This window comes from Salmo salar, chromosome 12 (assembly GCF_965601325.2).
Source record: "Salmo salar chromosome 12, fSalSal1, whole genome shotgun sequence".
In the NCBI taxonomy this organism is placed as follows: domain Eukaryota; kingdom Metazoa; phylum Chordata; class Actinopteri; order Salmoniformes; family Salmonidae; genus Salmo; species Salmo salar.
In genome coordinates this window covers 37093045-37110602 of record NC_138302.1, presented here as the reverse complement: position 1 = coordinate 37110602, position 17558 = coordinate 37093045, and the positions used below count along the sequence as shown (strand labels likewise).

The following is a 17558-nucleotide window of genomic DNA, read 5'->3' as shown; positions in this document are numbered from 1 at the left end:
ATTTCCTTAACATCTCTGGTCCCGGAGAGCTAGTGATATGCAGGGTTTTAATTCAGCCTAGCGTTAACACACATGGTTCAGCTAACCGTGGTCCTGATTGAAGAACATGCTCAGCTGATTATTGTAATCACCTAGTGTGTGGCTGCTGGGTTGGAACAAAAACCTGCATACCCAGTAGCTCTAAGACTGGAGTTGGAGAACTCTGCTGTAGCAAAAAATAAATAAATACAGGAGTGTAAAACAAGGATGAAAACTGCTATTTTACTAATAGATTTGTTTTTATTCTCTCTTCTCTTCCAGGCGAGAAATGTGAACGTGATAAACGTCTACAGGCCAAGATGATCACCAATCTGATCATGGCAAAGGATCGCCTGGAGCTTTTAGGTGAGAATCAAGCATTTGGACACATTTTTGAATGTCTTGCCTTCCGTTTGCACATTGATACCGCATGGCACCTTCTGAACGGCTGCATGCATGTTGAATGCGTGGCAGGACATTGTTTTATTGTGTGACATTTGTTGCTTTTCATGCTAGCTTAGATATGTCTGTTAGCTTTATATGGACTGATTTCAGTGCCAACAGAAATTGTATTTGAATTACATAATTTTGAATTTGTATAACAATATTGAATTTGAATGTAATATTTATGAATTTGTAATGCACAAATTAAAAAATTTAATTCATAAGTTGTACTTGTATTTTCAGGATTTGGAACTGAATTGAATGAATATTGCATTCTGTTTTAAAATTTGATTTGAATTTAATTGAATATTCAAATTCAATATTGAAATCAAATTTTAATTGTCACTTGCTTTGTAAAGAGGTGTAGACAAACATTGAAATGCTTACTTATGGGCCCTTCCCAACAATGCAGAATACAATTAATAAAAAACAAATTTGTACAGTCGTGGACAAAAGTTGAGAAAGACACAAATATTAATTTTCAGAGTTTGCTGCTTCAGTGTCTTTAGATATTTTTGTCAGATGTTACTATGGAATACTGAAGTATAATTACAAGCATTTCATAAGTGTCAAAGGCTTTTATTGACAATTACATGAAGTTGATGCAAAGAGTCAATATTTGCAGTGTTGACCCTTCTTTTTCAAGACCTCTGCAATTCGACCTGGCATGCTGTCAATTAACTTCTGGGCCACATCCTGACTGATGGCAGCCCATTCTTGCATAATCAATGCTTGGAGTTTGTCAGACTTTGTGGGGTTTTGTTTGTCCACCCGCCTCTTGAGGATTGACCGCAAGTTCTCAATGGGATTAAGGTCTGGGGAGTTTCCTGGCCATGGGCCCAAAATATCAATGTTTTGTTCCCCCGAGCCACTTAGTTATCACTTTTTCCTTATGGCAAGGTGCACCATCATATGAATGGTCTCAGGATGCTTTACTGTTGGCATGACACAGGACTGACGGTAGCGCTCACCTTGTCTTCTCTGGACAAGCTTTTTTCCGGATGCCCCAAACAATCGGAAAGGGGATTCATCAGAGAAAATGACTTTACCCCAGTCCTCAGCAGTCCAATCCCTGTACCTTTTGCAGAATATCAGTCTGTCTCTGATGTTTTTCCTGGAGAGAAGTGGCTTCTTTGCTGCCCTCCTTGACACCAGGCCATCCTCCAAAAGTCTTCGCCTCACTGTGCGTGCAGATGCACTCACACCTGCAGATGCACTCACACCTGCCTGCTGCCATTCCTGAGCAAGCTCTGTACTGGTGGTGCCCCGATCCCACAGCTGAATCAACTTTAGGCGACGGTCCTGGTGCATGCTGGACTTTCTTGGGCGCCCTGAAGCCTTCTTCACAACAATTGAACCGCTCTCCTTGAAGTTCTTGATGATCCGAGAAATGGTTGATTTAGGTGCAATCTTACTGACAGCAATATCCTTGCCTCTGAAGCCCTTTTTGTGCAAAGCAATGATGACGGCACGTGTTTCCTTGCAGGTAACCATGGTTGACAGAGGAAGAACAATGATTCCAAGTAGAGGTCGCCCGATTAATCGGAATGGCCGATTTCAAGTTTTCATAACAATCGGAAATCGTTATTTTTGGACGCCGATTTGGCCGAATTTTGTATTTTTTTATCTTTTTTTGATTTATTTCTAATTGTTCTTTTTTTTAAACAATTTTTTTTTTTTTTTTTTTTAGACCTTTATTTAACTAGGCAAGTCAGTTAAGAACACATTCTTATTTTCAATGACAGCCTAGGAACGGTGGGTTAACTGCCTTGTTCAGGGGCAGAAAGACAGATTTTTACCTTGTCAGCTCAGGGATTCAATCTTGCAACCTTACGGTTAACTAATCCATCGCTCTAACCACCTGCTTTACATTGCACTCCACGAGGTTACGCGAATGCAGTAAGAAGCCAAGGTAAGTTGCTAGCTAGCATTAAACTTATCTTATAATAAACTTATCTTATAAAAAACAATCAATCAATCATAATCACTAGTTAACTATACATGGTTGATGATATTACTAGTTTATCTAGCCTGTCCTGCGTTGCATATAATCGCTTAGGTACACGTTTCTCCAACCATAAACATCAATGCCTTTCTTAAAATCAATACACAAGCATATATTTTTAAACCTGCATATTTAGTTAATATTGCCTGCTAACATGAATTTCTTTTAACTAGGGAAAATGTGTCAGTTCTCTTGCAAACAGAGTCAGGGTATATGCAGCAGTTTGGGCCGCCTGGCTCGTTGCGAACTGTGAAGACTATTTCTTCCTAACAAAGACAGCCGACTTTGCCAAACGGGGGATGATTTAACAAAAGCGCATTTGCGAAAAAAGCACAATCGTTGCACGACTGTACCTAACCATAAACATCAATGCCTTTCTTAAAATCAATACACAGAAGTATATATTTTTAAACCTGCATATTTAGCTAAAAGAAATCCAGGTTAGCAGGCAATATTAACCAGGTGAAATTGTGTAATTTAGCGTGCATTGCACGCAGTCAGGGTAAATGCAACACTTGGGGTAATTTGTCTGAATTTTACGTAATTATGACATAACACTGAAGGTTGTGCAATGTAACAGGAATAACGTTTTGTTTTCGAGATGGTAGTTTCCGGATTCGACCATATTAATGACCTAAGGCTCGTGTTTCTGCGTGTTATAATTAAGTCTATGATTTGATAGAGCAGTCTGACTGAGCGATGGTAGGCAGCAGCAGGCTCGTAAGCATTCATTCAAAATAGCACTTTCGTGCGTTTTGCCAGCAGCCCTTCGCAATGCATTGCGCTGTTTATGACTTCAAGCCTATCAACTCCCAAGATTTGGCTGGTGTAACCCATGTGAAATGGCTAGCTAGTTAGCCGGGTGCGCGCTAATAGTGTTTCAAACGTCACTCGCTCTGAGACTTGGAGTAGTTTTTTCCCTTCCTCTACATGGATAACGCTGCTTCGAGGGTGGCTGTTGTCGATATGTTCCTGGTTCGAGCCCAGGTAGGAGCGAGGAGAGGGACGGAAGCTATACTGTTACACTGGCAATACTAAAGTGCCTATAAGAACATCCAATAGTCAAAGGTATATGAAATACAAATTGTATAGAGAGAAATAGTCCTATAATTCCTATAATAACTACAACCTAAAACATCTTACCTGGGAATATTGAAGACTCATGTTAAAAGGAACCACCAGCTTTCATATGTTCTCATGTTCTGAGCAAGGAACTTAAACGTTAGCTTTTTTACATGGCACATATTGCACTTTTACTTTCTTCTCCAACACTTGTTTTTGCATTATTTAAATCAAATTGAACGTTTCATTATTTATTTGAGGCTAAATTGATTTTATTGATGTATTATATTAACTTGAAATAAGTGTTCAGTATTATTGTAATTGTCATTATTACAAATAAATAAACAAAAAAAATCGGCCAATTTAATCGGCAGCGGTTTTTTTGGGGGGGGGGGGGTCATCCAATAATCGGTATCGGCGTCGAAAAATTATAATCGGTCGAGCCTCTAATTCTAAGCACATCCCTCCTTTTGAAGCTTCCAGTCTGTTATTCGAACTCAATAAGCATGACAGAGTGATCTCCAGCCTTGTCCTCGTCAACACTCACACCTGTGTTAACGAGAGAATCACTGACATGATGTCAGCTAGTCCTTTTGTGGCAGGGCTGAAATGCAGTGGAAATGTGTTTTTGGGATTCAGTTCATTTGCATGGCAAAGAGGGACTTTGCAATTAATTGCAATTCATCTGATCATTCTTCATAACATTCTGGAGTATATGCAAATTGCCATCATACAAACTGAGGCAGCAGACTTTGTGAAAATTAATGTTTGTGTCATTCTCAAAACTGTCGGCCATGACTGTACAATGGGGAATAAATACGCAATGATAGCTTGGCTATATTCACGGGATACCAGTACCAAGTGGATGTGCAGGGGTACGAGGAAATTGAGTTAGATACTGCATGTACATATAGGTAGGGGTAAAGTGACTAGGCAACAGGATAGATAAGACTGTAGTGTGTGTGTGTGTGTGTGTGTGTGTGTGTGTGTGTGTGTGTGTGTGTTGGAGTGTCAGTGTAAGTACTATATGTGTGAGTGTGTGGTTAGAGTCCAGTGTGTGTGCATAGAGTGAAAAATAGTTTGTGCAAAAAGGGTCAATGCAGATAGTCCGGGTAGCTATTTGCTTAACTATTTAGCAGTCTTATGGCTTGGGGGTGAAGAAGCTGTTCAGGAGCCTTTTGGTCCCAGATTTAGCGCTCTGGTACCACTTGCTGTGACTTGGGTGGCTGGAGTCTTTGAACATTTTTAGGGCCTTCCTTTGACACCACCTGGTATAGAGGTCCTGGGTGGCAGGGAGTTTGACCCCAGTGGTACTACCCTCTGTAGCGCCTTGCCGTCGGATGCCGATGCAGCCAATCAAGATGCCCTCAATTTGAGGATGTGAGGGCCCATGACAAATCTTTTCAGCCTCCTGAGGGGGAAGAGGGGTTGTCGTGCCCTTTTCACAACTGTGTTGGTGTGTTTGGACCATGATAGGTCCTTAGCGATGTGCACACCAAGAAACTTGCAGCTCACGACCCACTCCGCTACAGCCTCGTCGATGTGAATGAGGGCATGTTTGGCCCTCTGTTTCTTGTAGTCCACGATAAACTTCTTTGTTTTGCCCACATTTAGGGAGAGGTTGTTGTCCTAACACCACACTGCCAGGTCTCTGACCTCCTCCCTAAAAGCTGTCTCATCGTTGTTGGTGATCAGGCCCACCACCGTTGTCACATCACACTTCTACATTAATGTGGATGCCACCATGATTACGGATAATCCTGAATGAATCGTGAATATTGATGAGTGAGAAAGTTATAGGCACAAATATCATACCCTAAGACGGGTGAGGTTAGCATATTTTTTGGGGGGTACGATATTTATGCCTCTAACTTTCTAACTCATCATTATTCACGGTAGCATCCACATTAATATAGATGTGTTTAGAAAAATATTATATTCTTATTTACAATACAATTGACTCCAAAATGACATCCCCAAGGTAATATTTTATAGCCCAAACGCTAGAGCACAATTCATAGGAAGAAAATAAATTAAACATTTATTTAACTACGCAAGTCAGTTAAGAAAAAAATCTTATTTACAATGACGGCCTACTCCGTCCAAACCCTGGGCCAATTGTGCGCCGCCCTATGGGACTCCCAATCACTGCCGGATGTGATACAGCCTGGATTCGAACCAGGGACTCCAGTGACGCCTCTTGCACTGAGATGCAGTGCCTTAGAACACTGTGCCACTTGGGAGCCTAACATGCCACATTGCCTTTAGAAACCACCAGAAGCTTCTATTTACCACAGAGAGTGTTTGATTCTGTCTGTTCTCCTGTACCATTCCTGGCTGGCAAATTAACATGATGTTGTCTCTGGTTTTGAATCAGAATTTAGAGGGCTGAATATTTTGGGGGGGAATCTGACTGCATCTGAGAAGTTGAATATATGAAACTTTGATCAACTTGAAATTATAGTTTAACTTCGTACACAAGACAATGAATGAATGCAATATTTACCACATTGAAACTGAATGCATAAATATTGAATTTGAATATTCAATTAAATTGAAATATATTTTTAAAACCAATTGAAATTATTCATTCAATTTGTCGATTACAAATTCAAAATGATTTAAGCGAAATTAAATATCCAAATACAAATTCAAAATTAGGGAATTCAAATACAATTGCTGTTGGCACTGAAATCGCTCCATAGCTTTGTATCTCTTGGAGAAAGAACATGTAAAGCCTGTATACACTGAGTGTACAAAACATTTCCATGACATAGACTGACCAGGGGAATCCAGTGAAAGCTATGATCCCTTATCGATGTCATCTGTTAAATCCACTTCAGTCAGTGTAGATGAAGAGAGGAGACAGGTTAAAGAAGGATTTTTTTTTTCCAGAGACATGGATTCTGTATGTGTGCCGTTCAGAGGGTGAATGGTGTGGTGGCTAATTTCTGCATTACCAAATGAGAAGAGTTACAAACACACCAGTCCGAGTTAAACTACATCTTTAATACTTAAGATACTTTTGCAAAAGTTCTTGACCTTCAATAATGCAGTCTCTCGAATGAACCAGGAAGGTGATTACACAATCGCTACAGGGATCTTTTATAGCAACGATACACCCCCTTCAACGTACATTGACAAACCACAGATACTTAGTAACAGTTCACAAAGGTTAAGTTTTGTATGACAGATATCCATAAAACACAGCAGACAGTAACTGCTATGTCAACCTGGTTCATTGTATAGCCCAGTATCTGGTCTCCTTAGAACCGTCCCTCCCTGGTACGGTATAGAACAAAAACACAATTTCATCCAATGGCATATATCAATTGTCAACTCTAGATACTCCCATCTCAAGCATCTTGACCCTACTCCTGGACAGGCTCACTGGGGAGTGAGCCTCTAGGCCATATATTATCCCAGGATAAGTGCGAGATCTAAGAGAGGACATACAAGGGTCCATTTACTGCCATAATCCTCCCCACAATAAAGAAAATGAGGGAGTGACTTGCTCACAGACATTGTGGAGACAAGTCATTGGTTCCCCATTAATCACGCCATCCCTTCACATGGTTTAAGAATAAGTAAAGACACATTCCCATTACGACAAATCTGACCTCTCCCCTCTCTGGGCCCCAAGTGTCTGAGCCCCAGCTAAGGGAGATGTGCAACTGAAAAGACACCAGAGTCCAATGGACACTTTCTAATGACAAGTACCTCAAATAAGCATATTATACTAATAAAACATCTTAATTATCTATGTTACCCAACTAATTCTGATTAGTCCACGACAATGGGCAAGACAAAATATGTAAGTGCTTTTGAACACGGTATGGTAGTAGCTTCCAGGCGCACCGGTTTGAGTGTGTCAAGAACTGCAATGCTGCTGTGTTTTCCACGCTCAACAGTTTCCCGTGTGTATCAAGAATGGTCCACCAGGGCCGGCAGGGATGTGCTTGTCCCATCGTGCACTAGCGACTCCTGTTGCGGGCCAGTGGTGCGGCTGGCTTCCGGGTTAAGTGGGCATTGTGTCAAGAAGCAGTGCTGCTTGGTTGGGTTGTGTTTCAGAGGATGCACAGCTCTCGACCTTCGCCTCTCCTGAGTCCATACGGGAGTTGTAGCAATGAGACAAGACTGTAACTACCAATTGGATGCCACAAAATTGGGGAGAAAAGGGGGGCAAAAAAATAAAATAAAGAATGGTCCACCACCCAGGGGACATCCAGCCAACTTCACACAACTGTGGGAAGCATTGGAGTCAACATGGGCCAGCTTCCCTGTGGTACGCTTTTTACACCTTGTAGTCCATGCCCTGACGAATTCATGCTGTTCTGAGGGCAAAAGGGGAGACAACTCAATATTAGGAAGGGGTTCCTAATGTTTTGTACACTCAGTGTAAATTCACATACATACTTTTTATATTGAAATCACATGACTTCCAAACTACAATGTACTTTATGCACCAAAAGGGATTAGGCACTAAATACTCCAGTGCCTTTTTAATAAACCTGTAATGGACACCCCAAAACATGTTTTAAGTCTTTTAAATTATAGGATTTGTAAATTATGGTAAAAATCCACTCAGCGGTCCCCCAAATTTGTTTCAGAAGCTTCTCGTCATTCTACAGCTGGCTACAACATTATCCTGAATCATGTTCATTTGGCACAAAACCTAAGATAACAAACCTAGACTTGTCCAATAAGAAATGCTAATTTTCCTTTTGCGTTGCAGAACATTTTAAAACATTTCCCTAATGAACACAACCCTACTCTTGGTGTTTGAGTCGTCCTGGTTGGAAATGGCTGCTATGTTTGGCTGTGCTGCCTCGACACTGAAATGTTGACAATCCACTCAGCCATACCCCATATGCCTCATTCTTGGATGTGGCATGACAACTTAACTTAGGCACCATCCCATAACATTGCTGTTCGTCCCCCATTCAAAGAATCATGGCGTAGACGCCCCTTATTTTATTTGTTTATTTCAAATATAATTTCCTTTTCTTCTCCTTTTCCCTCCCTTCTCCGATTCGCCTATTCCCTTTCCCAATTTCATTTTGTTTTTGTTGTTATTGTCATTCCTGTTGTGTAGAAAAGCTGCGTTCAGGGCCAGCTCAGAGAGACATCTATGCAGAGAGCTCAAACCAGTCATACCATAACGGTTATCTACGCTCAGGTGGGTGCTACCGGGAATCTGCTTTCAGGTGTCATGACTGGTTTCTTATGAGTGTTTTCAGGGGTGTCATTGTTCCTGATTATTCAGGAATTCCAGTTTTTCTGGCTTTATTCTCTTCATAAACTCAGCAAAAAAAGAAATGTCCCTTTTTCAAGACCCTGTCTTTCAAAGATAATTAGTAAAAATCCAAATAACTTCACAGATCTTCATTGTAAAGGGTTTAAATACTGTTTCCCATGCTTGTTCAATGAACCATAAACAACTAATGAACATGCACCTGTGGAATGGTCGTTAAGACACTAACAGCTTACAGACGGTAGGCAATTAAGGTCACGGTTATGAAAACTTAAGACACTAAAGAGGCCTTTCTACTGACTGAAAAAGCAGCAAAAGAAAGATGCCCAGGGTCCCAGCTCATCTGCGTGAACGTGCCTTAGGCATGCTGCAAGGAGGCATGAGGACTGCAGATGTGGCTAGGGCAATAAATTGCAACGTCCATACTGTGAGACGCCTAAGACAGCGCTACAGGGAGACAGGACGGACAGCTGATCGTCCTCGCAGTGGCAGACCACATGTAACAACACCTGCACAGGATCGGTACATCTGAACATCACACCTGCGGGACAGGTACAGGATGGCAACAACAACTGCCCGAGTTACACCAGGAACGCACAATCCCTCCATCAGTGCTCAGACTGTTCTTTAATAGGCCGAAAGAGGTTGGACTGAGGGCTTGTAGGCCTGTTGTAAGGCAGGTCCTCACCAGACATCACCGGCAACAACGTCGCCTATAGGCACAAACCCACTGTCGCTGGACCAGACAGGACTGGCAAAAAGTGCTCTTCACTGACGAGTCACGGTTTTGTCTCACCAGGGGTGATGGTCGGATTCGCGTTTATCGTCGGAGGAATGAGCGTTACACCGAGGCCTGTACTCTGGAGTGGGATCGAGTTGGAGGGTCCATCATGGTCTGGGGCGGTGTGTCACAGTATCATCAGACTGACCTTGTTGTCATTGCAGGCAATCTCAACGCTGTGCGTTACAGGGAAGACATCCTCCTCCCTCGTGGTACCCTTCCTGCAGGCTCATCCTGACATGACCCTCCAGCATGACAATGCCACCAGCCATACTACTCGTTCTGTGCATGATTTCCTGCAAGACAGGAAGGTCAGTGTTCTGCCGTGGCAAGGGAAAAGCCCGAATCTCAATCCCATTGAGCACGTCTGGGACCTGTTGGATCGGAGGGTGAGGGCTAGGGCCATTCCCCCCAGAAATGTCCGGGAACTTGCGGGTGTCTTGGTGGAAGAGTGGGGTAACATCTCACAGCAAGAACTGGCAAATCTGGTGCAGTCCATGAGGAGGAGATGCAGTACTTAATGCAGCTGGTGGCCACACCAGATACTGACTGTTACTTTTGATTCCCCCCCCCCCCCCCCCCCCCCCCTTTGTTCCAGGACACATTATTCCATTTCTGTTAGTCACATGTCTGTGGAACTTGTTCAGTTTATGTCTCAGGTGTTGAATCTTGTTTTGTTCATACAAATATTTACACATGTTAAGTTTGCTGAAAATAAAAGCAGTTGACAGTGAGAGGACGTTTCTTTTTATGCTGAGTTTACATCATTGAAATTGATCTACCTCCAAACCAATATCCTACTTTTCCTTACTTTTCCAGTTTTTTTTCTTATTTCATCTTTCACGCAGTCTAAGACTAAATCAGGCCTGGAGAATCAAATGCCTCCATTGAAGGGACATTAACTCACGCATAGCTTAATTAAATGTCCTAACCTACCATACTGATAAATAATCGCTAATATATCTCGATGGTTCTAACAGTCTCCTTGCTCTTGGCAGTAAGTGGAGCCGTACCCAAAAAGAGGGACTCCCTGACTACTCACTCCAGTCACTCCCTCCCACGACCAAAGCATACGCCAAAAAAAACCTTGGCGGCAGGCCACGGGGGCCTCCAGCGCTCCCCGAGCTTCATTGGGCCCTCCAGCAGTCACACACAGCACAGACTGGCCCCTCAGTCCAACAGAAACAAGGTGAGACCCAGATTGTCTTTCCTCAACGAACTCCACATCTAGCCAAGAGTCCAGGGCCCATATTGCTAGTGTCTAAAAGTAGGAAAGCTGATCTAGGATCAGTTCCTCCCTGTCCATGTAATCTTATTCATTATGCTCTAAAATGAATAACTGATTCTAGACTAGCACTATAGCCATGGACTATAAAGAAAAACATTATACTAAAAGAACATCTCCAGTCTATATCCATTTTTATTGAAGGGAAGACAAAATTGACAAACATAAGAAGAAAATAGTAGAATTTCCAATCATCATCACAAGAGATTAGCTTGTTGAAAATTGTAACCAAATCTGAAGTTATGGTTCTTTTTGTTATAGAGTAAAGCGGGCAACCGGCAAAACTGTAAACCCACCACCACTCCCACATCCATGTCCCCACTGAAGAAGAGGGACATGAAGAACTTGAAGAATGTGGACAGCAAGCTTGCCAACCTCATCCTCAGCGAGATCATAGACAGGTGAGAGACAATGATTTGGAGTGTCTGTGTATTATTCACTGGACATAAAGCATGTGCTTTGCAAGGTGTCTCAGTTTGGAATGCAATAGACGTTGACTGCTTGACGTGGGTGGTGTTCAATAGGGCACACCAATGCAACACTTTTTATAACGTTTTGACACTGAAAAGTCCAGCCTACCTGTTTCAGTCTGTCTTTGCTGTTTAATTAACACAACCCAAGCAGAGTTGAGTATGTCTATATTTCTGTATGGGAATGAGCACTCAGACCAGTCTCGTGTGTGTGTGTGTGTGTGTGTGTGTGTGTGTGTGTGTGTGTGTGTGTGTGTGTGTGTGTGTGTGTGTGTGTGTGTGTGTGTGTGTGTGTGTGTGTGTGTGTGTGTGTGTGTGTGTGTGTGTGTGTGTGTGTGTGTGTGTGTGTGTGTGTGTTCCAGTGGCTCATCTGTGAGGTTTGAGGACGTTGCTGGCCAGGAGCTGGCTAAGCAGGCCCTACAGGAAATAGTCATCCTTCCTGCACTGAGGCCAGAGGTGAGATTAGAGAGGAACAGCAACTCACTTGACCATGGAGTGTACAGTCGTGGCCAAAAGTTTGGGGAATGACACAAATATTAATTTCCACAAAGTTTGCTGCTTCAGTATCTTTAGATATTTTTGTCAGATGTTACTATGGAATACTGAAGTACAATTACAAGCATTTCATAAGTGTCAAAGGCTTTTATTGACAATTACATGAAGTTGATGCAAAGAGTCAATATTTGCAGTGTTGACCCTTCTTTTTCAAGACCTCTGCAATTCGCCCTGGCATGCTGTCAATTAACTTCTGGGCCACCTCCTGACTGATGGCAGCCCATTCTTGCATAATCAATGCTTGGAGTTTGTCATAATCTGTGGGTTTTTGTTTGTCCACCCGTCTCTTGAGGATTGACCACAAGTTCTCAATGGGATTAAGGTCTGGGGAGTTTCCTGTCCATGGACCCAAAATATCAATGTTTTGTTCCCTGAGCCACTTGGTTATCACTTTTTCCTTATGGCAAGGTGCTCCATCATGCTGGAAAAGGCATTGTTCGTCACCAAACTGTTCCTGGATGGTTGGGAGAAGTTGCACTCGGAGGATGTGTTGGTACCATTCTTTATTCATGGCTGTGTTCTTAGGCAAAATTGTGAGTGAGCCCACTTCCTTGGCTGAGAAGCAACCCCACACATGAATGGTCTCAGGATGCTTTACTGTTGGCATGACACAGGACTGATGGTAGAGCTCGCCTTGTCTTCTCTCGACAAGCTTTTTTCCGGATGCCCCAAACAATCAGAAGGGGGATTCACCAGAGAAAATGACTTTACCCCAGTCCTTAGCAGTCCAATCCCTGTACCTTTTGCAGAATATCAGTCTGTCCCTGATGTTTTTCCTGGAGAGAAGTGGCTTCTTTGCTGCCCTTCTTGACACCAGGCCATCCTCCAAAAGTCTTCGCCTCACTGTGCAAGCTCTGTACTGGTGGTGCCCCGATCCCACAGCTGAATCAACTTTAGGAGACTGTCCTGGCGCTTGCTGGACTTTCTTGGGCGCCCTGAAGCCTTCTTCACAACAATTGAACCGCTCTCCTTGAAGTTCTTGATAATGCGAGAAATGGTTGATTTAGGTGCAATCTTACTGGCAGCAATATCCTTGCCTGTGAAGCCCTTTTTGTGCGAAGCAATGATGAGGGCACGTGTTTCCTTGCAGGTAATCATGGTTGACAGAGGAAGAACAATGATTCCAAGCACCACCCTCCTTTTGAAGCTTCCAGTCTGTTAATCGAACTCAATCAGCATGACAGAGTGATCTCCAGCCTTGTCCTCGTCAACACTCACACCTGTGTTAACGAGAGAATCACTGGCATGTCAGCTGGTCCTTTTGGGGCAGGGCTGAAATGCAGTGGAAATGTTTGGGGGGATTCAGTTCATTTGCATGGCGAAGAGGGACTTAATTAATTCCAATTCAGCTGATCCCTCTTCATAACATTCTGGAGTATATGCAAATTGCCATCATACAAACTGAGGTAGCAGACTTTGTGAACATTTATATTTGTGTCATTCTCAAAACTTTTGGCCACGACTGTATATGGTAGTCTTTTCACAGGCTGTTATGGGCAGCCTTTTACAAAGTATCACCTGTCAATAACATTGTCAGTAAAGAAAAATTGAGCAGCAACTGTTAATGTGGGCAGTCCTAACATAATGGTCTGTATTTTTTGTTTGTTTGTTGATTTAACCTTTATTTAACTAGGCAAGTCAGTTAAGAACAAATTCTTACTTACAATAACGGCCTACAAAAGTTTCTCAGAGTATGAGTGCTGATCTAGGATCGGTTTTGCCTTTTCAATCATAATGAATAAGGGGGGAACCGTGGATACGAGTAAATGTGTTCAAGCTTCATAGGAGAGCCTATTTTGCTGTTTTGCTGATCAACTGGGAATTATTTTTATTTTGGCGCACTGGTGCACCTACAAAAATAATCAGCCAGCTAATAATTGTTATATTGGTTAGGCTTGGCTGTACCACTGTTTCCATGTGCCATAGAGAAAAAAGCTTTCGGTTGCACCATTACTACAAACGTTGTGATCATATTACTGGCGCTACGTTTTTTTTCGTCTATTGTGCATTGGCGCTGCAGCTGGATGCATCTCCTTTGGCGAGGCCGCATTTTACATTCATAGACCGTGTCGCGAGCCATTCTTAAACGATTTGCGGGCGATTAACACCATGTTCAGTCATGTTACGACAAGAGTGGTAGGCCTGATTACCAACAACGATGAGGTGAGAGCCCTGGCAGAGTTGTGCCAGGAAATATCGATGGGGTCGCAGTGGAGAGGGTCAGCATGCAGCATCACTGACAACCTGAAATGGTCCCCCACAGCGTGGTGAAGAATGCGCAACAGCACCTCTTCAACCTCAGGAGGCTGAAGAAATTAGTCTTGGCCATCTGGTGTCACAGAAAGGCCAAGAAGATCAAGGACGTCAGCCACCCGAGCCACGGCCTGTTCACTCCACTACCATCTAGAAAGCCGTAGACTGTACAGTTGTATCAAAGCCGGGGCAGAGAGACTGAAAAACAGCTTCTATCTCCAGGCCATCAAACAGTCACCACTAGCCGGCCTCTGCCCAGTACCCTGCCCTGAATCTTAGCCACTGTTCTAGCCGGCTACCACCTGGTACTCTGCTCTGCACCTTAGTGACTGCTGTTCAACTGTATGTACATAGTCACTGAACACTGGTCACTCTAGTAATGTTTACGTACTGTTTTACCCACTTTATACTGTATGTATTTCTCTGTAAATAAATTAACAACAGACTTTCAGCATGCTTATAGAGAAGGGCACTCAACATGTACTGCACTGACACAAATGACGATTGGTTGAAAGAAATTGAGAATAAGAAGATTGTGGGAGCTGTACTGTTAGATTTCAGTGCAGCCTTTGATATTATTGGCCATAACCTGTTGAAAAAATGTATGTGTTATGGCTTTTCAACCTTAGCTCTTAATCCACGATATGGCAATCTACAGCTCTGTAAAAAATTAAGAGACCAAGTTTTACTATTTATAGGTACAGTGAGGGAAGAAAGTATTTGATCCCCTGCTGATTTTGTACGTTTGCCCACTGACAAAGAAATTATCAGTCTATAATTTTAATGGTATGTTTATTTGAACAATGAGAGACAGAATAACAACAAAAAAATCCAGAAAAACGCATGTCAAAAATGTTATAAATTGATTTGCATTTTAATGAGGGAAATAAGTATTTGACCCCCTCTCAATCAGAAAGATTTCTGGCTCCCAGGTGTCTTTTATACAGGTAACGAGCTGAGATTAGGAGCACACTCTTAACCTCTCAGGGGTATGTGGGATGCTAGCGTCCTACCTGCGGGACACACTATTCAACAGCCAGTGAAATAGCAGGGTGCCAAATTCAAAACAACAAAAATCTCATAATTAAAATTTCTCAAACATACAACTATTATATCCCATTTTAAAGATACACTTCTCGTTAATCCAACCACATTGTCCGATTTCAAAAAGGCTTTACGGCGAAAGCATAACATTAGATTATGTTAGGACAGCGCCTAGACAATAAAAACCACACAGCCATTTTCCAAGCAAGGAGAGGCGTCACAAAAACCAGAAATACAGCTAAAATTAATCACTAACCTTTGATGATCTTCATCAGATGGCACTCATAGGACTTCATGTTACACAATACATGTATGTTTTGCTTGATAAAGTTCATGTTTATAATAAAAAAAAAAATGTTTTACATTGGCGTGTAATGTTAAGAAATGTTTTGCCTCCCAAAACTTCCGGTGAATGAGCACATCAATTTACAGAAATACTCATCATAAACGTTGATAAAATATTCAACTGTTATTCAAAGAATTATAGATACACTTCTCCTTAATGCAACCGCTGTGTCAGATTTCAAAAAAACTTTACAGCGAAAGCACACTTTGAATAATCTGAGTATGGCGCTCAGTCTCAAAACCAAACCCGCCATTTTGTGGAGTCAACAAAACTCAGAAATAGCATTATAAATATTCACTTACCTTTGATGATCTTCATCGGAATGCACTCCCAGGAATCCCAGTTCCACAATAAATGTTCATTTGTTTTGATAAAGTCCATCCTTTATGTCCAAATACCTCCTTTTTGTTCGCGCATTCAGTCGAGTAATCCAAATCCACTGTGCTCGCGCAGTTAGTTCAGACGAATACTCAAAAAAGTTATATTACAGTTCATAGAAACATGTCAAACGATGTATAGAATCAATCTTTAGGTTGTTTTTATCTTAAATCTTCCATAATATTCCAACCGGACGATTCCTTTCTCTTCAAAAAAGAAAAGGAACACAGCTAACTCTCACGGGAGCGCGTGCCACTGAGCTCATGTCATTTTCTCAGTCATCTGATTCCAATGGCTCTTATTCTCACCCCATTCACAGTAGAAGCATGAAACAACGTTCTAAAGACTGCTGACATCTAGTGGAAGCCTTAGGAAGTGCAAAATGACCCCATTGACACTGTATACTGGATAGGGAATCACTTGAAAAACTACAAACCTCAGATTTCCACACTTCCTGGTTGGGTTTTTTCTCAGGTTTTTGCCTGCCGTATGAGTTCTGTTATACTCACAGACATCATTCAAACAGTTTTAGAAACTTCAGAGTGTTTTCTATCCAAATCTACTAATAATATGCATATCTTCGCTTCTGGGACTGAGTAGCAGGCAGTTTACTCTGGGCACCTTCTTCATCCGGACGTCAAAATACTGCCCCTACCCCGATGAAGTTAAAGGGAGTGCTCCTAATCTCAGCTTGTTACCTGTATAAAAGACACCTGTCCTCCTTCCCTCAGCCAGGGCATTGAAAATGGGTTGTGGATGGGTATCCTGTCCCCTTAGCAGAAAAACACCCCTAAAGCATAATGTTTCCACCTCCATGTTTGACGGTGGGGTAGAAAATCTGTGGAGGGAGCTGAAGGTTCGAGTTGCCAAACGTCAGCCTCGAAACCTTAATGACTTGGAGAAGATCTGCAAAGAGGAGTGGGACAAAATCCCTCCTGAGATGTGTGAAAACCTGGTGGCCAACTACAAGAAACGTCTGACCTCTGATTGCCAACAAGGGTTTTGCCACCAAGTACTAAGTCATGTTTTGCAGAGGGGTCAAATACTTATTTCCCTCATTAAAATGCAAATCATTTTATAACATTTTTGACATGCGTTTTTCTGGATTTTTTTGTTGTTGTTATTCTGTCTCTCACTGTTCAAATAAACCTACCATTAAAATTATAGACTGATAATTTCTTTGTCAGTGGGCAAACGTACAAAATCAGCAGGGGATCAAATACTTTTTTCCCTCACTGTATGTGTTCGGGTAAAATAAAATGTTTTGTTTTATTCTATAAACTACTGACAGCATTTCTCCCAAATTCCAAATAAAAATATTGTCATTTAGAGCATTTTATTTGCAGAAAATGACAACTGGTCAAAATAACTAAAAAGATGCAGTGTTGTCAAACCTCAAATAATGCAAAGAAAATAAGTTAATATTCATTTTTAAACAACATAATACTAATGTTTTAACTTAGGAAGAGTTCAGAAATCAATATTTGGTGGAATAACCCTGATTTTCAATCACAGCTTTCACGTGTCTTGGCATGCTCTCACCAATCTTTTACTTTGATGTTGGGTGACTTTATGCCACTGGCATTAAACACAGCATGTGTGTCCATGTATGCGGCACCTTCTGCTCTTCATTGTAATCAGAGGGCTGATATAAATACTATGC

At 42.0% G+C, this 17558-nt stretch overlaps 1 protein-coding gene across 2 annotated transcripts in view; it reads left to right on the top strand.

The window, feature by feature from the left end:
- LOC106564821 (spastin) overlaps positions 1-17558 on the top strand; it is a 62588-nt gene that overhangs the window by 7759 nt on the left and 37271 nt on the right. The window contains exons 3-7 of one of the 2 annotated variants that reach the window (XM_014131250.3): positions 301-384; positions 8625-8708; positions 10563-10753; positions 11111-11250; positions 11682-11775. In XM_014131250.3, coding sequence (XP_013986725.1) covers positions 301-384; positions 8625-8708; positions 10563-10753; positions 11111-11250; positions 11682-11775 — 593 coding nt within the window. The remainder of the gene's footprint in view (positions 1-300; positions 385-8624; positions 8709-10562; positions 10754-11110; positions 11251-11681; positions 11776-17558) is intronic. The other variant, XM_014131251.3, reaches the window with a different exon arrangement.